The 25,904-nt window shown below is 40.1% G+C and overlaps 1 protein-coding gene across 24 annotated transcripts in view; it reads left to right on the forward strand.

Annotated features, from left to right (window-relative positions):
- The window catches only part of LRRFIP2 (LRR binding FLII interacting protein 2), a 110,182-nt gene that overhangs the window by 12,995 nt on the left and 71,283 nt on the right, over positions 1–25,904 (forward strand). For all 24 annotated transcript variants that reach the window (XM_043885726.1, XM_043885731.1, XM_043885737.1 and 21 more), the window contains exon 2: positions 14,451–14,594. In XM_043885726.1, the coding sequence (XP_043741661.1) occupies positions 14,505–14,594 (90 nt within the window). In that variant the 5' untranslated portion in view covers positions 14,451–14,504. The remainder of the gene's footprint in view (positions 1–14,450; positions 14,595–25,904) is intronic.

Raw genomic sequence — 25,904 nt, forward strand, 5'->3', positions numbered from 1 at the left:
ATTTAAATTTTCAAGTGTATGCTCTTTCTAATTTAGTAATTTGTGGTTTATTTGTGAAATACGTATAGAGAAATAGAAAACAAAAATACAATTTCAGGAAGACTAATAAAATAAGCACCTATGGCCTCACTACCAAGGCCAAGAAACTGAACATTCAGTATCCTATAAGTTTCCTGTAAATAATCTTAAATGACAGCTCTTTGCCCTCCCAGTAATCATAATCCCATTTTACATGGTAATAACTCTTTTGGAACCATTCCCTGCCTTGCTCTGTAATCATATCCCTTCCTGCAAATATGTATTCCTAATCAGTTTGTGACTTCATTTTGAAAAACTGAATGGTTTGATCACCCTTTTGTGTCTATTAGTCAGGTTAGGCTAACCTACTGTAACAAACAATACCCAAGTCTCAGTAGTTTAACACATTAAAGCTTCTTTCTCCCTCCCACTGGCAACGGAGTAGCTGGTTCCACACAGCCACTGAGGACTCAGACCACTTTCATCTAGTGACCCTGCTCTTCCATGGGACTCAGAGACTTTCACACTTGCACTGAACTCTTTGCCTCTGGCTGACAGATGCAAGGGCAAAGAGAGGGAGCATGGTGGGTTCCATGGCAAGTTTGTGGGCCTGGACTAGTACATATATCATTTTTGTCCACATTCCATGAGCCAGAATTCAGTCAAATAGCTGCTCCTAATTCAAGGCAGGTCGTGAAATGTAGCACGTGTGTGTGCTCAGTTGCCCAGTCATGTCCGACTCCCGGAGACCCCATGGACTGTAGCCCCCCAGGCTGCTCTGTCCTTGGGATTCTCCAGGCAAGAGTACTGGAGTGGGCTGCCATTTCCTTCTCCAGGGATCTTCCTGACTCAGGGTTTGAAGCCGAGTCTCCTGTATCTCCTGTATTGCAAATGGATTCTTTACCACTGTGCAACCTGGGAAGCCCCTGAAATGTAGTATAACTGGGCAAAAAGGGGAAATGACTCGATGAACGGTAGACCAATTTCTACCACAGTATTTATCCCTAGGCAGTGTCTGTTTTGACAGTTGAAAAACTGAATGGCAAATATGAACCTAGTTAAGAATAGAAAGGTCCACATTACTACTATTAAATGAAGGCTGACAGAAGCAGACAAGCTGAACAGATTCTTTCTTGAGTCCTTTCTGCTAAGTCCTTGGGAAAGTTTGCTAATAAGTCCTGAGAAACCCTAAGACTCACTACAGTCAGAGCACCTGGTGGAGCTGAAGTCTTTACAAGGTGTTAAGTACCAAGAAGAAATATGGTTGGGGAAGTACACTGTTCTTTCAGGCTCTTCCTGCTCTGTTAGCAGAAGGTAAAAGTGAAATATATCCATGGTGTGAAATATGGCCTCCCTCCCATCTAGGCAGCTGGGGGTGGAACATTGGGAACTTCCAACATGGGGTCAAGACGGGCTAAATTCAGATTAAAAGCCTGGGCCAGCTCAGCTCGTATTAAAAAGAAGTCTCAAAGGCTGTGGAGGTTTGGGCGATGCCAGCTCTCTGTTATGTCTCTGGAACCAGTGATTGCTTCAGTCTGTAGCTTTCTTCCTGGGATGTCCTCCACCCTGGGATGGCTTGATCCCGTTCACCTCTTCGGTCTTGGATTTATTCCCTGTATGCTATGTTTCCGTCTTCTTGATTTTCTCTTTTATTAGAGATGTACCTTTAGTAACATTAACATAGGGTGTAAAAGATAAATTTTTGAAACTGTGTGTGTCTGAAGTCTTTTGTAATCAAGTTTGAGGATGACCCTGGAGGAGAAAATGGCAACCCACTCCAGTATTCTTGCCTAGAAAAATCCATGGACAGAGGAGCCTGGCAGGCTACAGTCCATGGGTCACAAAAAGTCGGACACGACTGAGTGACTAACTCACACACAGCTGAGCGTGTGCGCATGAGAACAGAGCAGTGTTGGGCTTAAGCCTCTTACAGGGGGTCTGTAATTTTCTTTCAGGAATGTGAAGGCATCACTCTATTGTCTTCTTGTTGCCAGAAGACTGAAACCATTCTAATTGTTAATCCTTTATCTGTGACCTGATCTTTCCATCCCTGGAAAGCTTGTAAAATCATTCTTGTTCCCATGTTTGAAATTAACTATAAGAATTCACTATGAAATACCTTGGTGTAGATTCAGGACTTGTACAGTCAGTAGGCCTTTTGAATCTGGTGACTCATGGCCTTAACTTCATGAAAGTTACTACTTTTTAAAATTAATTTGGCTGCACTGGATCTTAGTTGCAGCATGTGGGATCTTAGCTGCGGCATGCAGGCTCTTTGGTTGTGGCATATGGGACCTGGTTCCCTGAACAGGGATCAGACCCAGGCTCCCTGCATCGGGAGAGTGGAGTCTTAGCCACTGGACCACCAGGGAAGTCCCAGAGAAGTTATTTTATTAATGATTTCATTTTCTTTGTGTGTGTGAATGTCAGAGTGTGTGTGTGTGGGGTGGGGGGTGTTGGGGGTAGTAGATGAGCAGGTTTGGGAGGGCCTGTTCGTTTTTACAGAAAGGAGCCCACCAAGTATTGGTATTGAGTCTTTCATGAGCAGAAGGAATGTGTCTGGAATGGCCCTCGTCACCTGTGTCTTTGGATTGGAGTGACACTTGGGTCACCCACTCTCGCAGCTGTGCTGTCAGCTCTGCCCTCTTCTCTAGTCCTTCCTTCATGAACACTGTACTTACATCGTATTTATCTGTTAACTTCATCCTTTTATAAGCCTAGTCAGTATCTTGCCTACCATTTCAGGGAATTATTTTGTCTTTCTAAGACAAGTTTAAGCTACACAAACCTGACCAGCATGGCCCAAGAGAAGGGAAATGTTGGCATCTTCCTGTCACCACTATTTTTCCCCCAGTGGGTGAAAGCATGGTGGAAGAATCATAGGGATCTAAAGAGAAACCCAAAATTTCAAAGAATTTTGCTCTGATCATAAGAACATGTAGAGTTGAACATTGATGTCTTACCCAAGACTTTAGAGTCTTGGTAACGTTAATGGTTACTTCTTTGTTCTAATTTTGACTTACTGATTGGAGTCAGAGTTCTAATTTTATTACGTTTTTAAGGTTAATCTAATGGTGTTCATTCTTTTTAAAATTAATAACGTGTTTTTCGTTTACTTAGAATTTCGTTGTGTCCATAAGAGTCTTGGTTGGTGTGAAATCTGTTAGAACATTATGATTTTACCAGATATAACCAACATAAATTTTTATAGTCCTACTTTGTAGTACTCTGACAGGTCAAATGAATCTTTCCCCTTCATCGGCTTAATACAGTGTCAAAGTTGATTATTGTTTTTACATGTTTTCATACTATGAGGTAGCCCCAGAATTGTAGCTTTTAGTAGCTTAAATCAGTTTTTGGTAAGGTGATTATCTGCAATATATAAAGCTTAAGAAAAAAGAATTTAAAAAAAAAAAAAAGAAAAAAGAATTTTTTATACACTATTTCCTTTGCCATTTATTTTTCATATGTACAAAATATTACATAATTTCAATCACACTTTACATGCCATTTGTCATCTTTTTGTACCTTGTAGACAAGATATCAAACTTGTCCCTGTCTTTATTTGCTTCCCATGAGTTTTCTAATGCTATAATTTATTGTATCATGTTGACTGGCCTTGACTTAAAGCTATTGTCAGTTTGGGTCATTTTCAGCTTAGTGTTTTGTTTTACTATAGATCAAAAAGAAATTAAAATGATTGTCTTTATTCATGTAATTTTTTCTTTTGTTGTATTCTAAGTTTGTTGTTTTTTTTTGTTTTTTTTTTTACTAATAGAATAGAGTTAATGTGAGTATCGTCGGTAGAATTCACTCCCAAGCAGAAGGAGAAACTAAAGTCTAAAGCTAATTCCCGCCCCCCCCCCCCCCGCCCACCCACTTTGGGACTTAATTCTGATCCCTTCTATTTTATTATCAGCAGCAGGTATCTTATTCTTCTATCATATTTTGATTTTTACTTCTTTTCATGAAAGTATTTCAGTTATAATTATACATACTTCAGAAAGAGAACACACCCTTGTAAGTTCAGTAGGAGGACAGGTAGTTCTTTTTAATGTTGCTTCATACCTTGGACTAGATCTGATAGACAGAGTGCCTGAAGAACTGTGGACAGAGGTTCCTGACATTGTACAACAGGCAGTGATCAAGACCGTCCTCAAGAAAAAGCAATGCAAAAGGGCAAAGTGGTTCTCTTAGGAGGCCCTACAAATAGCTGACAAAAGAAGAGAAGTGAAAGGCAAAGGAGAAAAGGAAAGATATACCCATTTGAATGCAGAGTTCCAGAGAATAGCAAGGAGAGATAAGAAAGCCTTCCTCAGTGATCAGCGCAAAAAAATAGAGGGAAATAATAGAATGGGAAAGACTAGAGATCTCTTCAAGAAAATCTGAGATACCAAAGGAACATTTCATGCAAAGATGGGCACAATAAAGGACAGAAATGGTATGGACCTAACAGAAGCCGAAGATATTAAGAAGAGGTGGCAAGAATACACAGAAGAACTATACAAAAAAAAATCTTCATGACACAGATAACCACGATGGTGTGATCATTCACCTAGAGCCAGACATCCTGGAATGCAAAGTCAAGTGGGCCTTAGGAAGCGTCACTACGAACAAGGCTGGTGGAGGTGATGGAATTCCAGTTGAGCTATTTCAAATCCTAAAGATGATGCTGTGAAAGTGCTGCACTCAATATGCCATCAAATTTGGAAAACTGAGCAGTGGCCACAGGACTGGAAAAGGTCAGTTTCCATTCCAATCCCAAAGAAAGGCAATGCCAAAGAATGTTCAAACTACCGCACAATTGCACTCATCTCACACACTAGCAAAAGAACGCTCAAAATTCTCCAAGCCAGGCTTCAACAATACGTGAACTGTGAAATTCCAGATGTTCAAGCTGGATTTAGAAAAGCCAGAGGAACCAGAGATCAAATAGCCAACATCCGTTGGATCATCAAAAAGGCAAGAGAGTTCCAGAAAAACATCTGCTTTATTGACTGTGCCAAAGCCTTTGACTGTGTGGATCACAACAAACTGTGGAAAATTCTTTAAGAGATGGGAATACTAGACCACCTGACCTGCCTCCTGAGAAATCTGTATGCAGGCCAAGAATCAAAAGTTAGAAGTGGACGTGGAACAACAGACTGGTTCCAAATCAGGAAAGGAGTACATCAAGGCTATATATTGTCACCCTGCTTATTTAACTTATATGCAGAGTACATCATGTGAAATGCCAGGCTGGATGACGCACAAACTGGTATCAAGATTGCTGGCAGAAATATTAATAACCTCAGATATACAGATGACACTACCCTTATGGCAGAAAGTGAAGAAGAACTAAAGAGCCTCTTGATGAAAGTGAAAGAGGAGAGTGAAAAAGTTGGCTTAAAGCTCAACATTCAGAAAACTAAGATCATGGCATCTGGCCCCATCACTTCATGGCAAATAGATGGGGAAACAATGGAAACAGTGAGAGACTTCATTTTCTTTGGTCCAAAATCACTGCAGATGGTGATTGCAGCCATGACATTAAAAGATGCTTGCTCCTTGGAAGAAAAGCTGTGACCAACCTAGACAGCATAGTAAAAAGAGAAATTACTTTGCTAACAAAGGTCCGTTTAGTCAAAGCTATGGTTTTTCCAGTAGTCCTGTATGGATGTGAGAGTTGGACTATAAAGAAAGGTGAGCATAGAAGAATCGATGCTTTTGAACTGTGGTGTTGGAGAAGACTCTTGAGAGTCCCTTGGACTGCAGGGAAATCAAACTAGTTCATCCTAAAGGAAATCAGTCCTGAATATTCATTGGAAGCACTGATGCTAAAGCTGAAACTCCAATATTTCTGCCACCTGATGTGAAGAACTGACTCATTGGAAAAGACCTTGATGCTGGGAAAGATTGAAGGCAGGAGGAGAAGGGGATGACAGAGGATGAGATGGTTGGATAGCATCAGTGACTCGATGTCGACATGAGTTTGAGTAAACTCTGGCAGTTGGTGATAGACAGGGAGGCCTGGTGTGCTGCAGTCAGTGGGGTCACAAAGAGTCAGACACGACTGAGCAACTGAACTGAACATATATAGTTAATTGGAAATAGAGAAAAATGCCTTCCCACAAAGGATGTAGGTCTGGTGTTGAATTAGATTTAGGGTTAGATTTATGTTTGAAAATACACAGCTCCCCACCCACCTACCCACCCACTTGTGGCTCAACTGAGATTAACTTTAGCCATGGGATTTCCTTCTGAGTTTTGCTTTGTCACCTCTTTTGCTATTGTGATTTCAGATTTTGGGTTTTTTTGGTATCAGTTACATCTTATATTTCTGAAACATTTTACAGTTTATAAAAACGTACTCAATATATCCATTTCATCTTTAAAATGACCCTTGTGATGGGAAAAGAAATTTAATTTAAATAATTCAAGATTTGTTGATTGAAAATCACAAAATATTGGTGAAAGAAATTAAAGAAGATCTATATAAATGGCAAGGCATCCCATGTTCATGTTTTGGAATATGAATATTGTTAAGGTGACACTGCTGTACAAATTGATCTTGGACAGTGCAGAATTGAATTTTTGTTGCAGAAACAGTCATGCCCATCTTAAAATTTGTATGGCAAGATAAGGGACCCAGACCCGGCAATACAATCTTAAAGAGGAACAAAGTTGGAGGATTCATGCTTCTTAATGTTAAAACTTACTCTGAAGCTATAGTAATCAATTACAGACGGTGTAATACTGGCATAAGGATATACATAATAATCAGTGGAATGGAATTGTGCGGCCAGAAATAAACCCTTACTTTTATGTTTAGCTGATTTTTAACAAGGGTACCAAGACAGTTCAGTGAGGGAAAGGACTGTCTTTTAAACAAATGGTACTGGAAAAAGTAGATAACCACATGCAAAAGAATGAAGTTGGATCCCTGCGTCACACCATGTAAAAAACTAACTCAGAATGGATTATGTAAAAGCTAAAGCTGTAAAACTCTTAGAAGAAAAGAGAGTAAATCTTTGTCACCTTTGGGTGGACAGTGCTTTCTTAGCCTATACACCATCAAAGTCTTACAACACAAGAAAAAAATAGGTGATTTGACTTCCTCAAAATAAAAACCTTTGTGCTTCAGAGAACACTATTCTCTGAATAGTGAGAAAGGATATGTAGACAGGACTTCCCTGATGTCCAGTGGTTAAGACTCTCACTTCCCTACACGGGGCATGGGTTTGGTCTCTGGTTAGCGAACTAAGTTCCCATATGCGCTCCAGTGTGGCCAATAAGTAATTAATTATTTGACTTTAAAAAAAGAATATGTAGAAATGGTATAGCTACATTCTCTCTGACCTCTTTACGATTTTAATTTTCCCATTGTACTCTTTCTTCCACTTACAAGGCAATGATTAATATGTACATAGTACCTTGCAAATTTTTCGTAGATCTTCATTGAAAAGGGAAAAATTAAAGGTATATGATTTCTTTTATTAAAATTTTGTAATTTTAGAATCTCCTTCATATTACATTAGAAAATCATATCCTTATTTCACACTTCTACATTTTTCCTTTGTTTGGGGTTTTATCACCTGTGGGATTTTATCACTTTTGTTTGGGTTTTTTTGTCACCTGAGCTTCTATTTTTAACCCTAGTACTTGTGCTGTTTTCTTGTTTTCTGCTTTATTTCACACTTTTAAGCAGGACCTATCTTCAGTAGTATGTAATTTTGTCTCCTTCCCATTCAGTCTCTGAACATGTGACAGTACATTTCTGAGCTACTTAAAGGTATGGGGAAAGGAGTCCATTCAAATGGTACTACTAGAACGTGGTTTACTTCTTAGGACAGACTGAGAATGCAGTTGTTGGTAAGAGTACATCTTCCTGATTTAGGTTCTGCACAGTTGATAATGTAGTATTATAAATCATGTTGAACATACAGCCCGTTAGAGTTCATTTATTGAATAACATTGTTAGCAAGGAAGGAAGTTCGCGCCTGGCATGTACTCTTATGAAAAGAGGAAACGGAAAGATTATTGGTTGTGTTGGGTATATAAGAATACTAAGTATTCAAAATACTAGACTTTAAAAAACATTATTGGTAATTCTTAGGACTACTGGGTGTGGAAGTAGGAGATGTGACTATACAAGTCTTTGACCTTTTATAGTCATTGTATTTTATAAAAGATGAGTTTAAATTAACCCTTATAGGTTCTGATACTTTTCCTGAGATTTAGTTTGTGTTTAGTACCTATGTTTCTTTGTTCTGCCAGGCCCTCCAGTTTTGCCTCATGTATGTATTTTTCATTTTTTACTTTGCCTCAAGTTCTGGGTGTTCCTTTTGTTGCTTTTGTGGGTTCTGTGTAATGGTCTCATCTAAATATTTCAGAATTGATGTCTTTGCAATCCCTCCCTCCCTTCCTTGCTTTTTTCTCTTTTTCTCTCCCCCTCTCCTCCCCATGCTTTTTGTGCCCTTCCGCCGCCTCCATTTTTTTTTTTCCTTTTAGTCCAGGAATTCATGTTCTCTCCTTTTCCCATAATCTTTCTAATGTATACATAACTATTGGTATTCTTCTATACTGTGAGTACCTCTGCCTTCCTTTTTATTTCAAATCAAGATTTTTTAATTGCAATTCCCAGTTGCCATGCCTTTTGTTCATTTAGTCATCTACCTTTGTCAACCAGTTACTTTTTTCCCAGCACTTTATTATAAAAAATCTCAAACATACAAAAAAGTTGAGGGAACTCGCTGGTGGTCTAGTAGTTAGGACTCCACACTTTCACTGCAGGCCCAGGTTTGATTTCTGGTCAGGGAACTAAGATCTTGCAAGCTGCGTGGCACAGCTAAAAAAAAACAGTTGACAGAGGTCTGTGAACACTCTTGTACCTACCACCTGGATTCTGCTATTAATATTTTATTATATGTTGTCACCCGTATAGTCCTTTATCCATTCTCCTCTCTGTCAATTATTCCTTTTTATTTTTGGATGCATTTCAAAATAAGTAGAAGGTATCAGTACACTTCAACCCTGAATGTTTCAGTATGTGCATCATTGACTAGAGTTCAGTATTTGTTTGAAGGTCCTTTCCTTTTGAGGTGGAATTTACATAGAGATATATGCGCAGATCATAAGTGTACCATTTAATGACCTTTGTCTTTCTAAGTCAATTTGTGTTCTAATAAGGTGACTAACACACATTATACAGTTATACCTCTGAACTTGTGTATTTATTCAGATTTTCCAAAAAAGACTTTGAATAACAGAGTACCTTAAAATGTTTTTTAGCATGGCCAGTGATACCTCAAGAAGCATACTGGTAGAAGCAATTTTGAGGATACTTTTGTTTAGTTAAAAATAAAGAATTTTAAAGAAAGGCTAGGAATGCCCTTTTGTCAGCTTCATAAGCTAAATGTGTAAAAGAGCTAGTTAGTTCAAGACACGTGAAACATTTTGTCTGCTAAGTGCTTGCATTTATCTTAACTCACCTGAGCCTCACATTAGCCATGTCAGACAGTGGGGACGGTTGTTATTTCTGCTCTTCGGGTGAGGAAAGGAAGGCGTAGGCAGTGGGACGAGCAGAGCAGCAACTGGTCGTGCAACCAGCTCAGAGCCTCTCGCTTTAAGTCTTGTCCAGGGGCAGCAGCTCCGGTCGCTCTAACTTCAGTTCAGGTGCCATTCTGGATCTTGGGATTTGCTTATAAGTAACTACCAACTGTTTTATTGTATGGACTTGGGTTACCTGTAATGACAATGCTGACACAGAAGACTTAACGCCAGTATGTTGAATTCTCTATGATGAAATATAATACTTACGATGTAGGGAACCGCCACCATCAGGACCCAGACAGAACTATCTGAGTGTGCTATATTTAGCATACGACACGCTGATACTCTGTCCTCATAAAAGTGAACCGTGTCATGAGTGAAACGCCACTTAATGCGGCAAAATGCCTGTTTTTCAGAAATGTATTGTATGAGAAGCTTGTTGGAGAAGAGAAAGCCTTATTGATATGTCTGTTTTGGAAGGTTTATCTTTCACAGCACCCTTTCTTTCCTCTAGGTAGACAAATACTTAATGACAAAACCATCTGGAGAAAATCAACTTGACATTGGGTAAAGGAGTTCACAAAAATGCAGGCAGTTTTGCTCTTGTCAAGGGGTGTAAAGGGTTAGCTCCGGGTTTGGTTGATAGCACTGAGGAAAAGCTGGAAGAAATTAGCATGGCTCCCAAAGAAAACTGTTCTTGAAAAAAACCTCCTTGGAATAGAAATTTACTTTAGAATCCTTTAGAATCAGAAACTGGAAATAATTTATTTGAGGTCACCTTCAAGACTATCTTTAATTTTGTCGTTTCATTGAAAAGTAGTTTTCTATTGCCTGTGCCAGAAATCTTATTTCTTTTAAGGTTTCCCCCTGTCGGTGATGTAGACTCTTCTAGAGTTATTAGAAGATGGTTGCATAGGGACTGAAAACCTTACATTTTTCTAATGTCAGGAAGGATGTCTCCTTATAGGATACAAACAACGTAATTTTTGCAAAAGCCCTCAATTGTTTTTTAAGATAGGTAATGACTGATCTGCCTCACGTGCCGGGATCTGGCCAGTTGTGCATGAGAACACCTGGGAGCCCTTGTGGATGAGTCTCAGAGGACAAGGGAGACAGGAAGTTGTCTCCGCTTCCTCTCTGTTGTCCTGTGCCTCCGTCCTTTTCGCTGTCATCTTTCTCTCGGGGTGGCTTAGCCTGGAGCTTGTTGAAACAGTTTTGGTGTTTAGGCATTGTTAAGAAAAGATAATTCTTTAAAAAAATTTTATTTGTTATTTATTTTTGGCGGTGCTGGGTCTTTGTTGCAGTGCGCTGGCTTCTCGTTGCAGTGGCTTTTCTTGCAGAGCACAGGCTCTAGGGCGCTCGGGCTTCAGTAGTTATGACGCACGGCCTTAGTTACTCCATAGAATGTGGGGATCTTCCTGGATCAGGGCTCAAACCCATGTCCCCTGCATTGGCAGGCAGATTCTTTACCACTGAGCCACTGGGAAGCCCCCTAGAAAAGAATTATTTAGGTAAATCTGTGTGCTAAGGAATATCCTGGCAGCTCTAATGTCTAAGGCAGTGTATTAATTGAGAAACAAGGAAAATGGATTATGGGAAAAGAGGAGAAAGAAATCCTCTATTCAAAAGCATGCCACTGGTGGTGGTGTCAAATAACGTGTCTCAGCTGGGTAGCATATTGGGCCTAATTTGGGTGCAATCCACTTTGGGGCCAGTTTATTCTCTGATATGAAAGCTTTTATTTTTAAATGCATCTCTTTTCCCCCGATGCTATTGAAGTTTTAGAGAGTCAAGAAGAAAAAAACTCATCCTTCTAGCAAAACTACTGTTAAACTTTGCTATAGTTCCAGACAAATCTTTTTTTCTTCTCTAATTATTTTTGTGTGTCTGGAATTAGAAAATGCCTATGTTTTGTACCCCACTTCTGTGAAATGTCTTTCAGTGAGTCCTTGGAAAGTTGGCTGAAGAGCAAATATTGGATGATACATACCACAGAGCAGCAGTTAAATTGTCACTCGGGTCTGAAAAGGGACCTTCTGTTGCATGCTGCTTTTCTCTCAGTGGGTAACTAGTGTTTGCACAGCATTACTATTAAATAAGTGAATGATCTTTAAAATGGTGCTGAGGCTAAGAATGATGGCACCATTTTCTGGGGGGAAAAAAATCATCTGTGCTTTCCAGAAATTGCCTTGATTCATGGCTAGGATTTAATCAGGTGCTGCCTTCAGATATACATTCTTATTTTTTTTTCTTCTGTTTCCATTTAAATGAATCCTTTTCTTGTATCAGTTCAATCGCTCGTCATGTCAAACTCTTTGCTACTCCATGGACTGCATGGACTTTCTTGTATAGAGATATATTTTCTATGGCAGAATAATGAGACTATCATCTGATTGACAAACATAACAGGCCAGCTGTGTAGGAATAAAAAATGGAGTCAGCTAAGATAGGAATGGCCTGAATTTTTATCAGAGAGAACTTTTTTGGGCAGAATGAATTGATGAGTTCTGTTTTATTTTGCTTGGATCAAGTAAATTCATTCCAATACATTAAAGTCACTTATACGTTTAATATATTCAATAGTGTATTCTATTAGGACAAACTCACTTGAGATTTTCTTTGTGGCTTCTTGTCGAATGAAATTTTGCTGGTTGATGTATTTATTATTTATTTTGTTTACTTGTGTCGGGTCTTAGTTGTAGCATGCAGGATCTTTTGCTGCTGCGCACGGGCTCTCTAGTTATGCCCTGTGGGCTTCAGTAGTTGTGGCTCATGAGCTTAGTTGCTCCATGGCATGTGGGATCCCGGTTCTCCAATCAGGGCTCAAACTTGCGTCGTCTGCATTAGAAGGCTGATTCTTAACCACTGAACCACCAGGGAAGTCCCTCGCCAGTTTATTTTGTTAAAACTAGGGAAAAACTGATGAATATTTCATTAAAAAAAAATACATGCCCAGGAATGTGTATAGGAGAGAAGGAGTCATGTAATTTGGGATGCATTCTCTCACTGGTGTCTTTTATTTCAAATACCATGTGCTAGAAAGGTTAGATGGTCTTTATCATCCTTGTTACTTAATCCTAGCAGATGACTTTTTCCTTCTCTCCTTTGTAAAAATACATCTATTTTATAATAACAATAATAATATACCAATAGATATATTCTTAGTCATTGGCCTATCTCATTGCTGTTTTGTTCATCACTGTATTTTTAACACCTCCCATAGTACCTACCTGGCAATAGCAGCTGTTCAGGATTTGTTGCCCTTGATGTTGGTTGTCGTACTGTTCATGGGGTTCTCAGGCCCAGAACACTGGAGTGGTTTGCCATTCTCTCCTCCAGTTGACCATGTTTTGTCAGAACTCTCGACTATGATCCATCCGTCTTGGGTGGCCCTGCACAGCGTGGCTCATAGTTTCATTGAGTTACACAAGCCCCTTTGCTGCAACAAGACTGTGATCCATGAAGGGCAAAAGTGAAAAAGCTGGCTTAAAACTCAACATTCAGAAAACTAAGATCATGGCGTCTGGTCCCATCACTTCATGGCAAATAGAAGGGGAAAAATGGGAAACAGTGACAGACTTTATTTTCTTGGGCTTCAGAATCACTGCCAACAGTGCCTGCAGCCAAAGAATTAAAAGATGCTTGCTCCTTGGAAGGAAACCTATGACAAACATAGACACTGTATTGAAAAGCAGAGACATCATCTTGCTGACAAAGGTCCATGTAGCCAAAACTATGGTTTTTCCAGTAGTCATGTACAGATGTGAGACGTGGACCATAAAGAAGGCTGAGCGCTGAAGAATTGATGCTTTTGAATTATGGTGTAGGGAAGACTCTTGAGAGTCCCTTGGACAGCAGGGAGATCAAGCCAGTCAATCCTAAAGGAAATTAACCTTAAATATTCATTGGAAGGACTGATGCTGAAGCTCTAATACTTTGGCCACCTGATGCGGGGAGCCAACTCATTGGAAAAGACCCTGATGCTGGGAAAGATTGAAGGCAAAAGGAGAAGGAGGCGGCAGAGGATGAGATGGTTAGATAGTTATCACCGATTCAATGAACATGAGTTTGAGCAAACTCCAGGAGAAAGTGAAGGACAGGGAAGCCTGGCATGCTGCAGTCCACGGGATCGCAAAGAGTTGGACCCAACTTAAAGACTGAACAACAGACATTGTTGTTTATTGCTAATTGCAGAATAATAAACTTTATTCTTTTTTTTTTTTAACGTGGTAACTTCTCTGGTGGCTCAGTGGTAAAGAATCCACCTGCCAATGCAGAAGGAGCAGATTCGATCCCTGGGTTGAGAGTATCTCCTGGAGAAGGAAATGGCAACCCATTCCAGTATTTCTGCCTGTAAAATCCCATCGACAGAGGAACCTGTTGGGCTATAGTCCATGGGGTTGCAGAGTTGGTCACAACTTAGCAACTACACAACAACAGTGGTTTAAGTGGAATTGTTTCTTGATTTACACTAAAAGCCAACTTGCCTTTGTAGCTTTAAGGTTCTGTATTAAATTTTCTTGAATATGCACTCTCAAAGTTTTAGGCTGAATGACCTGTGAAATGTTTTTTTCTCTCTAGAATGGAAATAGATTTTAGAAATAGCTCTAGTAATTTTAAATTGTAATGTAAAATTACTGCTGTTTGCAGTTTTCTGAAGCTAATATAATACGTTCTCACAGAGTGCTGTGGATAATATGGTGAAAAGCTTAGGAGATTTAGTAATTAGTATAAATTTAAATATTCTAAAATTTATTGTGAAAAAACTGATAGTGGAAGACAAAGTGGTGACTAATTTCAGTAATTGATACTTAAATATAATTTCTCATTGTTAAAAGTGTGAGTATTAAAACTATATAAAGAGAAACATCCTAAATTATTCTGTTTCTTTTTTATTTCAGGGCTGAAAACAGTGAAGTCGCATTTCATTGTTTAAAGACTATTTAGAAGACAAGATGGGGACTCCTGGTTCTGGAAGGAAAAGGACACCTGTGAAAGACCGATTTTCTGCAGAAGATGAAGCTTTGAGTAGCATTGCCAGAGAGGTATGTCTAGAAAACCTCTCTCACCACTGAGTTGTATAAAAGAGAATGTTGTAAAGATGCTGGGGGGAGAAATACAGAGATTCATTCATTGAGCTAGTTTCAGAATGTTTACTGTAAATTAGATGTTAAATACAGCCTCCAAAATATTGTATTAGAATAAAATGCAGTTACTGTCTCTTTACTTGGGTATTTATTCAAGTTATCTAAAATTAATTTTTCATTTTATTTTTGTGGTTTAGTTGACCTCCAGGGACTTGTCCTAATGTTTTGAAATTTATAATTAATACTCATTATTGAAGCTTAAGGTAGTTAGAATGTTGAAGATATGATAGCTCTATTATAGAAATGCTCATTTGGGCTCCACAGTTAATATCTTCCAGGAAGCACTGTATAATTGTTGACAGAAACAGTCCTTATTTGGTGTCTGCTCAGATTCAGCATCTTAGCAGTTTTTGAAGTAACTGCAGTGGAATTTTTGTGTTTAACTTTTAGCTAGTAATAGAGCTTCTGGAGCATTTTTGTTTTGATTTGTTGACAACTCAGAAAAAAGGACAAAAAGGAAAGGAGTGTCACCTATTAGATCTCTGGCAGCATTTCCTGTTGCATATTGGACATTTCAGATAACTCCCAGCTGTGATTTCTTAGTGAGGAGCCAACTTTGTTTCAAACTCTGTCTGCAGTTGCAGACCTGACCGTATACTAACCTGGCAGAAGAAGCACTTAGAGCATTTTCAGATTGTATTCTTTGGGTGCGAATTGTTCCCGCATCACTTCCTCTTTGTTATTCTTAGTAAATAACTCATGTAAAACTAGTGCTGTTTCCTTTTGACATATCACACAGTGTTTTTTTGGATTTAGCTCATTGTTACATTTTTCTTTTTGTAAGCTACTCAGCTTTTGAATTGAAAGTCAAATTTTGTAGGAGGATATTTGAGGCAGAGGGAAGTTGTCTAAAATCTGATGACAAAACTGTGATAATACCTTAACAAAGTTGTTTTTAAAAATTGGTGAGATAGTTTTAGATGAAAAGGAGAAAGATATTTAAAAATGAAGCATTGGCTAACACTTTACAGTGATCTTAAGAATTTACCTGAATGAAATATTTTGGAAGCCACATATTTAGTTGAAAATTGAAACTTCTCAGAATGTTTGATCCCAAACTTGGAGAGATTTACATACCCAGGTTTCTATAAGGGGAGGAAATCCCAGTCTGTTTTAGGCTCTTTTTGTGCTGTCCCTAGGTATTTTAACTTTTTTTGGATATGATGCTTCATTTTCAAAATGGGGTATCATTCAAGCATCTAACCCTTGAGTGCTTACTATGTGACAAATACTTTTCTAAGCATTTAAAATGAACTCTATTTTGGGGGGCTCTAAAATCACTGCAAATGGTGACTGCAGCCGTGAAATTAGAAGACGCTTACTGCTTGTAAGGAAAGTTATGAACAACCTAGACAGCATATTCAAAAGCAGAGACATTACTTTGCCAACAAAGGTCCATCTAGTCAAGGCTATGGTGTTTGCAGTGGTCATGTATGGATGTGAGAGTTGGACTATAAAGAAAGCTGAGTGCTGAAGAATTGATGCTTCTGAACTGTGGTGTTGGAGAAGACTCTTGAGAGTTCCTTGGACTGCAAGGAGAACCGACCAGTCTATCCTAAAGGAGATCAGTCCTGGGTGTTCATAGGAAGGACTGATGCTGAAGCTGAAACTCTAATACTTTGGCCACCTGATGCGAAGAACTGACTCATTTGAAAAGACCCTGATGCTGGGAGGGATTGGGGGCAGGAGGAGAAGGGGACGACAGAGGATGGGATGGTTGGATGGCATCACCGACTCAATGGACATGGGTTTGGTGACCCCAGCAGTTGGTGATGGACAGGGAGGCCTGGTGTGCTGCAATTCATGGGGTCACAAAGAGTTGGACACGACTGAGCGACTGAACTGAACTGATTGCTAGTTTTCATGTCTGTCTTCCGAACTCTGAACGTGAATATTCCAACTCTAATGATCTGGTCAGCTTAAACCTGAAACTTAAAAGACTAGTTTTTTCTTTTAAGATTGAAGATTTTATTTACAAGAATGAGTGCCTAATGTATGATGCAGTTGTTGTGAAACTTTAGAGGAAATAGGTTTAGCAGTCTTAATAATTCTTTCATATATCCTTTGTGATTCTTTTTTTCTCTTTCAGGTTTTCATAGCCAGTTCTCTATTGTCCACTCATATGTTGGACAGTGGGCATTCATAGAGAGTCCCCAATCTTTATTTTCTCTGATAGGATCATCCTTTCACACACACAGAAATGCCTTGGGTTAGGAATTAAAACTAACAGAACCCTCGTAACAACTAAAAATGACAAATAGCTTAATCTTTTTTTTTAAAGTTTAATCTTACGAGTTTAATTTGTCTTTCCTCATTTCAGATTGCTTTTTGAAGTAGATAGGGCATGCCATAAATAAAAATAGCTTCATTTTCCTCCTGCTTACTTTCTTTCAAGTTTCCATGCTTCTCAGTTGGCACCAAATCAGACAACTAGAGGGAAGGAGGAGAAAAGGAAAAAGAGGCATGATGGTGTTCTGCACACTGAATAATTTGTGTGCTAACATGTGGAACTGAGTGCATTTGAAAATTGTTATAAAGTACTCATAACATTGACCACTGTAACCATTTTTAAGTGTGCAGTTCTGTGGGTTTAAGTACGGTCACGTGTGCAACCGTCATCACCATCTATCTCTAGGATTCTTCTTATCTTGTAAAACCTGTATGGATCTTTGGAAATGTTGCAATGTTTGGAGACTGCTCTGTGAATGAGGAGTCCTTCCATGCTGTGGTCGGTGAGCTGCTGCTCTCTCAGGAGGGCATATCTGTCACGGCGCTCGCTCGTGAGAACAGGTGTTGGGGGAGGTCCCCGCAGGTTCTCCGGGCTATCAGAAGGCCCATCTGGATGCTTATTACCTTGTTTGCTCCTGTGGCTTTGATTGTCCCCCAGGTTTGGGAAAAATGCTGTTGGAGAATTGACTGTCAGTGAAAATTACCTAAAAGCACAGAGTGTATCAACTTGGGGACCCTTAGGCAGCTAGCATCTGAAAGGGAGGACGGGGAAGGATGAAAGCCAGTTATGCCGCCTCACCACAGTCAGGTTTGTGAGTGTTACGGTGAGTGTTTCTGTGAAAAGTAGAAGGGTCTTGAAGGGTTTGCAGGCAGTCTGATTACGGCATCACTGAAGCCTGGAATATTACTCCTTTCCTTGTTGTAGAGCCGAAATGATGAAGAAAACATGTTTTCTGCACTTCCCTTCAAATGAAACTCATCAGAATGTTGCTTACTTTTGAACCTGATGGTCGGAATGTCTTTCCAGTTCTAAAATTCTGTGATTTCTTTTGAGATTCAGGACCCCCCTCAAAATTCATACTCATCTTGCACAGTTCTCTCAAATCTAAGGAGTCATTGACAGTGACTTCCCTGGCAGTCCAGTGGCTAAGACTCTGCACTCCCAATGAGGGGCCTGGTTCCATCCCTGGTCAGGGGACTAGATCCCATATGCCGCAACTAAGTGTTCACATGTGCTGCAACTTAAAAGATCCTACAAGCACAACAAAGATCAAAGATCCCTCATGCCACAACTGAAACCCGACACAGCCAAAAAAAAAAAAAAAAAAATTAAAAAACAGAATCAATGACAAGCATAGAAACTGATCTTTTATAGGAGTTCAGTTCAGTTGCTCAGTCGTGTCCGACTCTTTGCAACCCCATGAATCACAGCACGCCAGGCCTCCCTGTCCATCACCAGCTCCCAGAGTTTACTCAAACCCATGTCCATCGAGTCAGTGATGCCATCCAACCATCCCATCCTCTGTCGTCCCCTTCTCCTCCTGCCCCCAATCCCTCCCAGCATCAGGGTCTTATCCAGTGAGTCAGCTCTTCGCATCAGGTGGCCAAAGTATTGGAACTTCAGCTTCAACATCAGTCCTTCCAATGAACACCCAGGACTGATTTCCTTTAGGATGGACTGGTTGGATCTCCTTGCAGTCCAAGGGACTCTCAAGAGTCTTCTCCAACACCACAGTTCAAAAGCATCAATTCTTCAGTGCTCAGCTTTCATTATAGTCCAACTCTTACATCCATACATGACCACTGGAAAAATCGTAGCCTTGACTAGATGGACCTTTGTTGGCAAAGTAATGTCTCTGTTTTTTAATAGGCTGTCTAGGTTGGTCATAACTTTCCTTCCAAGGAGTAAGCATCTTTTAATTTCCTGGCTGCAGTCACCATCTGCAGTGATTTTGGAGCCCCCCAAAATAAAGTCTGACACTGTTTCCACTGTTTCCCCATCTATTTCCCATGAAGTGATGGGACCAGATGCCATGATCTTAGTTTTCTGAATGTTGCGCTTTAAGCCAACTTTTTCACTCTCCTCTTTCACTTTCATCAAGAGGCTTTTTAGTTCCTCTTCACTTGCTGCCATAAGGGTTAGAGTCTAGCAAATGAAATGTGTGAAAACTGTCATGTTGAGCAGAGTTTGCATGTAAACATATTCTGTGTGCACACCTGTTTGTAATAGTAAGGACAAAAGGAAACTCTATGACTATTTAGCATTTGTCGCTGCTGGAACTTTCAGAGTTCATTTTTTTTTTAACACTAGCTTTATTGAGATATAATTCACATAACATGTAATTCACTCCTCTGAAGCACACCATTCAATGGTTTTTACATGACTAATTTTTAAGCTGTGGTCAAAATATATGTAACCATCACCACTGTCTATTTCAAAAATCTTTTCATCACTCCAGACAGAAGTTCTGTAACCATTAAGCAATAACACCTTTGCCCCCTCTTTCAGCTCCTGGTAACCTCTGATTTACTTTATGTCCCTATGAATTTTTCTAATTCTAGATATTTCATGTAATTGGAATTATACAATATTTGTCCTCTTGTGTCTGGCTTAATGCCTTAGCATAATGTCTTCAAGATTCATCCATGTTGTAGCAAGTGTCAGAACTTCATTCCTCTTTTTCTTCCATTTTAAAGAACTTAATTCCTCCTTTTATGGATAAATGATAGTCCATTGTATGTATATATTGCATTTTCTTTATCCATTTATCTGATGATGAATAGTTGCTTGGATTTTATTATTTTGCTGCCTAAAATGGTAGATTCCAGCCACCTAGTAATGAGAACCAGAAATTTGATTATGAATTAGCAGCCTGAGAAGAAGGATACAAAGGGAAGAACTGTGCTTAGTTTAAAAAATACTGTCCAGTGTTACTGTTTTATGGAATAACAGCCATGATAGCTTGATAGAGTTAATGATTTTCTCATAGTTGTTTTGCTGTTTTGTTCTAATAATCTGTTCATTTTTAGGCAGTGTTGAATTAAGGATAAAAAACTGGTGTGAAGGATAGCAGTTTTTTAAAATGCAAAGAATTTCCATAATCAATAATGATTATGGGTATTAATACCATTTTTCATTTAAGAATAAAGTGGGGCTTTTAAGAAACATGAATTTTGAATGTCATTTATTTAGTAAATGTTTATTGAGCATCTACTCTCACAGGTGCTGTGTTAGGTCAGGACAAGGTCTAATGTGACCACTTCCCTCATAGAGCTTAGATGCTAGAGGAAAAAATTGACCCTAAAATTAATGTCTGCATTTAATATTGTAATTTCTGTCTTGAAAGCTGTGGTTGTCAGTATATGTCACAACCAGTAGCATTCTTAAAATTGAGCAAATGTAATAATATATTTATGTACAGCCGTGCTAAGTACTTTGAGTGAACAGTAAATGATTTTATTGATGAGTGTGTGATGGGGGACTTAACATGTTTGACGGCTTTGGGAAGGCTTCCCTGAGGAAGCGCCCTTTCAGTTGAGTTTTGAAGAAGGAGTGGAATGATTTAGGAGGAGCTGTCAGATTCCAGGAAGAGCTTTACAGTCAGAGGGAAGAACATGGGACAAGCTTCTGAGGCTGAAAGATATGGAGAATTCAAGGAATAGCACCAGCTAACTTTTGCTGAGCTCTGATTATGTACCAGGCACTGTTCTGAATCCTTTAAACAGACTTAATCCTCTTGATAACTCTGTGGGGTGGTCTGCTGTTCTCATTGTATCCATGATGAATCCAAGGCATGGAGAAGTGAGGTAACTTGCTCAAGGTCACATAGCGGGAAAGGGGTCGGGTTTACAAGTGCGCTTGGGCTCCTCCACTCCTAACTGTTGTGCCTCTAGGATATCACTGTGACTGTGACGTGGACAGCGAGGAGGAGAGTAGCTGGAGAGGCAGGCAGGACCCAGATCACGTAGGCTGGCGGCTCTCAACAGCGAGTGGCTTTGTCCCACAGGAGACGGTGGGCAACGTGTGAGGATATTTCTGCCTGTCACTACTGGCATTTGTGGGGAGAGGTCAGGGATATTGCTAAAAATGCTACAGTGCCCAGGACAGCTCCCCCACAAGAAAGAACTCTCTGGTTCAAATGTCAGTAAGACTTAGGTTGAGAACCCTGATATGATTTTGGTCTGCGTTCTAAAGAGGAAAGGGGGACAATGAAGGATTTTGTGTAGGGATGTGACGTGATCAGATTTCTGCCTTCAAAAGATGACTTTCCTGTGGGTTGGAGATGCTGTTATTAATAATACCAGAAAGAGACCTTAGTGGTTGCAGGGAGATGAGTCATGGGAGCCCGTGGTGGCCTGGCCTAAAGTGACGACTGTGGCGATGAGGGGAGATGGTTGGCATGGAGGCAGAGAAGGTGCTCAGTGAGCGGCAGTGGTTGGGTAGCGGGGGTGGAGGCTTGGGGTTGTGCATCCGGTCGCATGGTAGGCAGCGTTAGTGTGGGGAGGACGTTTGCAGAGGGAAGACTGTAAATTTATGTTAGGCTGTGTGGTATTTAATGTGTCTGGAGATTTTGAATAAGCAGCTTGGGGGTTTGGGTCAGGAGCTCAAAGGAGAGGTCTGGGCTCTACATACACATCTGAGACTTGTGCACCTGTAGAAAGGGATTGAAATCATGAGTTGTGGATGAGATTGTGTAGAGAGAAAGTGTAGAGTTGAGGGTAGTCACTCCTTGGGCTGAGCCCTGAAGCACTCCAGGTCAGATCTCGAGTCTTCCGAATGTTGACACTTTCTTTCATCATCCTTTTGTGTTTGGTTCAGATTGTTCTGTGCAAATTGGATTTGTCTGAAAAGTATTTCCACAGAAGGCAGAATTACTCTTCTTTAAATTACCTTTAATATGCTCAGTGGTGGTACACAAAATTTATAAAAGATTATAAAATATGAGTCAACTTTTCAGAGTTATGAAAAATGAATGCTTTTCTTTCCATTTCTACCCAGTTAAGGGTTTTCTTAAAAAATTCTGCCGCTTTGTACTCACTGGTTTTTTGTTTTAGTCTTTGCTGTGCTGGGTCTTTGTTGCTGCTCGGGCGTTCTCTGATGGTGGCAAGCAGGAGCCGCTCTCGGTGGGGCGCGGGCTTCCCCCTGCGGGGGCTTCTCTTGGTGCAGAGCACGGGCTGTGGGTGCATGGGCTGCCCCAGCGGTGGCACACACAGGGTCAGTTGCTCCGCGGCTTGTGGGATCTTCCCAGACCAGGCATGGAACTCATTTCCTCTACATTGGCAGGCGGATTCTTTAACCACTGGACCACCAGGGAAGTCCTGTACTTAATGTTTTTATTAGACAAATGCTTTGAAAGAGTTGTCACTTTTAGTCAATTAGGAATCTTTCCAGTGGCATTAGTGCATGAATGCACCTGTCTTCATTTTTTTTCCCCATTTACCCACTGAAATTAAGGCAAAGGAAGGAGGCCGATGTGATTGGGGCACCCCTCCCCATGCAATCCAAAGCCCTGGCTCTGTGATGGCCAGCGTTACTCTTGGTGTCTCACTGTTCCTGGAGTTATCCCTCTAACCAGAATTAAGGGAGGATTACTGAGCCTGAAGTTTTGTGTCAGTGTGACTAAAATATGTTTGGTATAAAATTCATTGTCATTATCTTCTCCATTTCTGTGACTTACAGGCATTTGGAGAAAAAATTCAGATAGCACAGTATCATTATCCTAAATATAAAGCCATTACTAGCAACCTCTACTCCCAGCCTCCAAGACACACACAAAGTATTTCTGCTGGGACTGTGAATCACATTTTCCTTTGGCAAGACATGTCATTGCTGAGCCAAAGTTTCAGCTTTCCTGTGCTATCTTATTTATTAGATTGTATTCAAACCTCAGTAATAAAGTCTGCAATCTTAAATTTCTTCTCATTCCAAAAGAATATTTTGCTGACAGAAGATTTCTGAATAAAAGGAAGATACAGTTGTTAGACATCAGAAGAAAATGGGTTAAAATTCCATAGATTTTATCTAATATTGTTGTTTATGCTCAGGAAAGTTTATATACTTGGTTTTCAACTACCAAAAGCTTAAAAAAAAAAAAAAAAGTTGATATTGTAAGATCAAATTAAGAAAAATGGTACCCAAGATTTTCTACTAAAGGGAAGTTACTAGGAAGTTGAGTAATGACTTTTATTTGTTAATTTGGAAACCGTAGCAACACAATAAATATTATGTCTCAGCTTGTCTTTCAGTGTTCTTTTGGCATGAGCGTCATGGAAGAATAAACAAAATTAAACACAGTAAACTCTTGAGACCTAGCTACCTGAATTAGTCATTTTCTTTGACAGTTTCACTTGGTATAATTTTGTATTTCAGATTTCTTGAAATTAAAGCATAGTCTGTAAAGCCCTAAATAACTCAGACGGTAAAGAATCTACCTGCAATGCAGGAGACCGAGGTTTGATCCCTGGGTCAGGAAGATACCCTGGAGAAGGAAATGGTAACCCACTCCAGTATTCTTGCCTGGGAAATCCCATGGACAGAGAAGCTTGGCTGGTTTCCTGGGGTTGCAGAGAGTTGGACATAGCTGAGGGACACGCACACACACACACCTTTTCTTTCTCATGCCAGTTGCGTGGATTTCGCATTACGGATGTACACGCAGGCTGGCAATTCCGCATTTGGCTCCATTCAGTACCACTATGGTAAATTCCATTTGTGATGCTTTGAATCTGAGGTTCCAGTGGGACAGCCCAGTGTTTAACAGCCAGTTGGGTCAGGAGAGAGAAAAGTCTCTGTTGGACGCAGAGATTTGCAGACTCTCACTATCACCCAGGGAGAGAACTTAGGGTGGACATAGGGTAAAGAGAGTGAGATGAAGTCTGGAAGCTTTGGTTACATTAAAGTTTGAGGAGGTAGCTCATGTCGGACTCTGAAGAAGACAGATCACGGAGTCAAGAGGAAAACCAGGAGAGAGAAGCATTGCAGAAAGCCCAGAGAGGAGTGTTTCAGAAGGAACTGAGTGGCAGTGATATGGGAAATCCAGAAAGGACAAGCAAGATAAGAAGAGAAAAATTCTACTGGGTTTGGTAGTCAGAGGTCATGAGTGACTTTGGCGTGAGCAGTTTCTCTGAAATGACTTGGGCAGAAGCCAGAAAGCAGTCATTTGAAGAGAGTCAGGAGGAAGGTGAGAGAATAGTTGGCCCTGTGTCCATCTCCAAGAGAAGATGAGACAGAATCGAACTGGGATGGGACGGTTTGTCTGTTGGTTGCACAGCTTATGGGATCTCAGTTCCCCAGCCAGGGACTGAACCGGGGCCATGGCAGTGAAAGCCCGGAATCCTCACTACTAGGCTGCCAGGGAACTCCCCATTTGTTTGTTTATTAAAGATAGGAGAGGCTTTTAACCTACTTAGGATGAGAAGGACAAACCAATAGAGGGAGAGGGTGCAGGCAGGAGAGCGATCAGATAGTTGAGGCAAGGTCCCTGGGGAGGGTTGAGTTCCCATCATAGTAGGGAGGGTGTGTGTGTCTATATATAGACACGTCCGTCTGTGTTTTATATGTACATTGTTATATAACTTTACATGTCTATACATATATTTACCTTGTTATATAGCTGTATAGTAAACTCCTGCCTTTGACTCTTAGGATGATGAATTCAAACTGTTTTTTTTTTAATGAATATAACTTTGTTCCCCCTAGAATAGTGAAATTTGACATGGGGGTTATATTCCAAGGAAACAGGGCACTGTCCATTGGGTGGGATAGATCCTGCTTTACTTGTAGACCCTTAGGACAGATACTTAGAATAGGATTGGCCTTGGTTGAGTTTCTGATTTGGGATGCCAGTGGGAGCCACACTGAGTTCATTTTTGCCCATTTGCCTGTGTTTATTTGACTAAGCAGTGACAGAATCCAAATTTAAAATTGTAACAGTGTAAGGGTGCTTTTGGGTATTGGTGAATTTAGTTAGTTCAGTCGCTCAGTCGTGTCCGATTCTTTGTGACCCCATGGACTGCAGCACGCCAGGCTGCCCTGTCCATCTCCAACTCCCAAAGCTTGCTCAAACTCATATCCATTGAGTCATTGATGCCATCCAACCATCTCATCCTCTGTCATCCCCTTCTCCTCCTGCCTTCAATCTTTCCCAGCATCAGGGTCTTTTCCAGTGAGTCAGTTCTTGGTGAATTTAACAGTGTGTAATATGGAATAACAGGGATAGGAGGAGAGTGGGAACGGAGAAAGTGAAGTTAAAATCAGTATCATAGGTGAAAGTGGTAAGGGCCTGCTTGGAAGGAAAATCAAAGGTTGGACTCAAGGGCGAGTGTGAAGAAAGTGTGATTAAGAAGCAGGAATCCCTGAGGCTGAGTTTTCAACAAGGGTTCCACTTCTGGAGATTGAAAAATAGGGAAGCAGAGAGTATTCATGGGGATGAGGTTGCTTTTATTCACTCTTAGTGCATGACAAGAGATCCACCAAACAGTTAGAAATGTAGGCCTTGATTTTGGTCAGAGCCCAAGATGTAAGATTTGAGTCATTCTCATTGGTCAATAGTTGAAAATGGGGAGTTAAAAAACGACAGGAAAGGCTGTGTGTAACAAAAGAAGATTGACTACATTTGGTGTAAAGTCCTGGTCAAAGAAAAAAGAGAACCAGAATAGTACATTTTCACAGAAAAAAGAGTCTATGCTAAATTGAAAATCATAGGATAATTCATCCAAAGTAAACTTTTATTATTTGCCTAAGGGTGTGTTCTTATACTTGGCATATAAAGATATAAGTTGTGACAACATAGTTAAGAGCGTGAACTGGAATCAGATTCTTAGGATCTGGATCTCAGTTCCAGTACCTGCTGGCCAGGGGATATTAGGCAAATTACTTCATCTTTCTGTACCTCAAGGGGTTACTTTGTGAATTAAAGGAAAATAACCACCTAGCTTTGCTAAGTGCTCAAATGATGGTAGTAACATTAGTGTGAGGTC

This window comes from Cervus elaphus, chromosome 24 (genome assembly GCF_910594005.1).
Source record: "Cervus elaphus chromosome 24, mCerEla1.1, whole genome shotgun sequence".
Taxonomy (NCBI): Eukaryota; Metazoa; Chordata; class Mammalia; order Artiodactyla; family Cervidae; genus Cervus; species Cervus elaphus.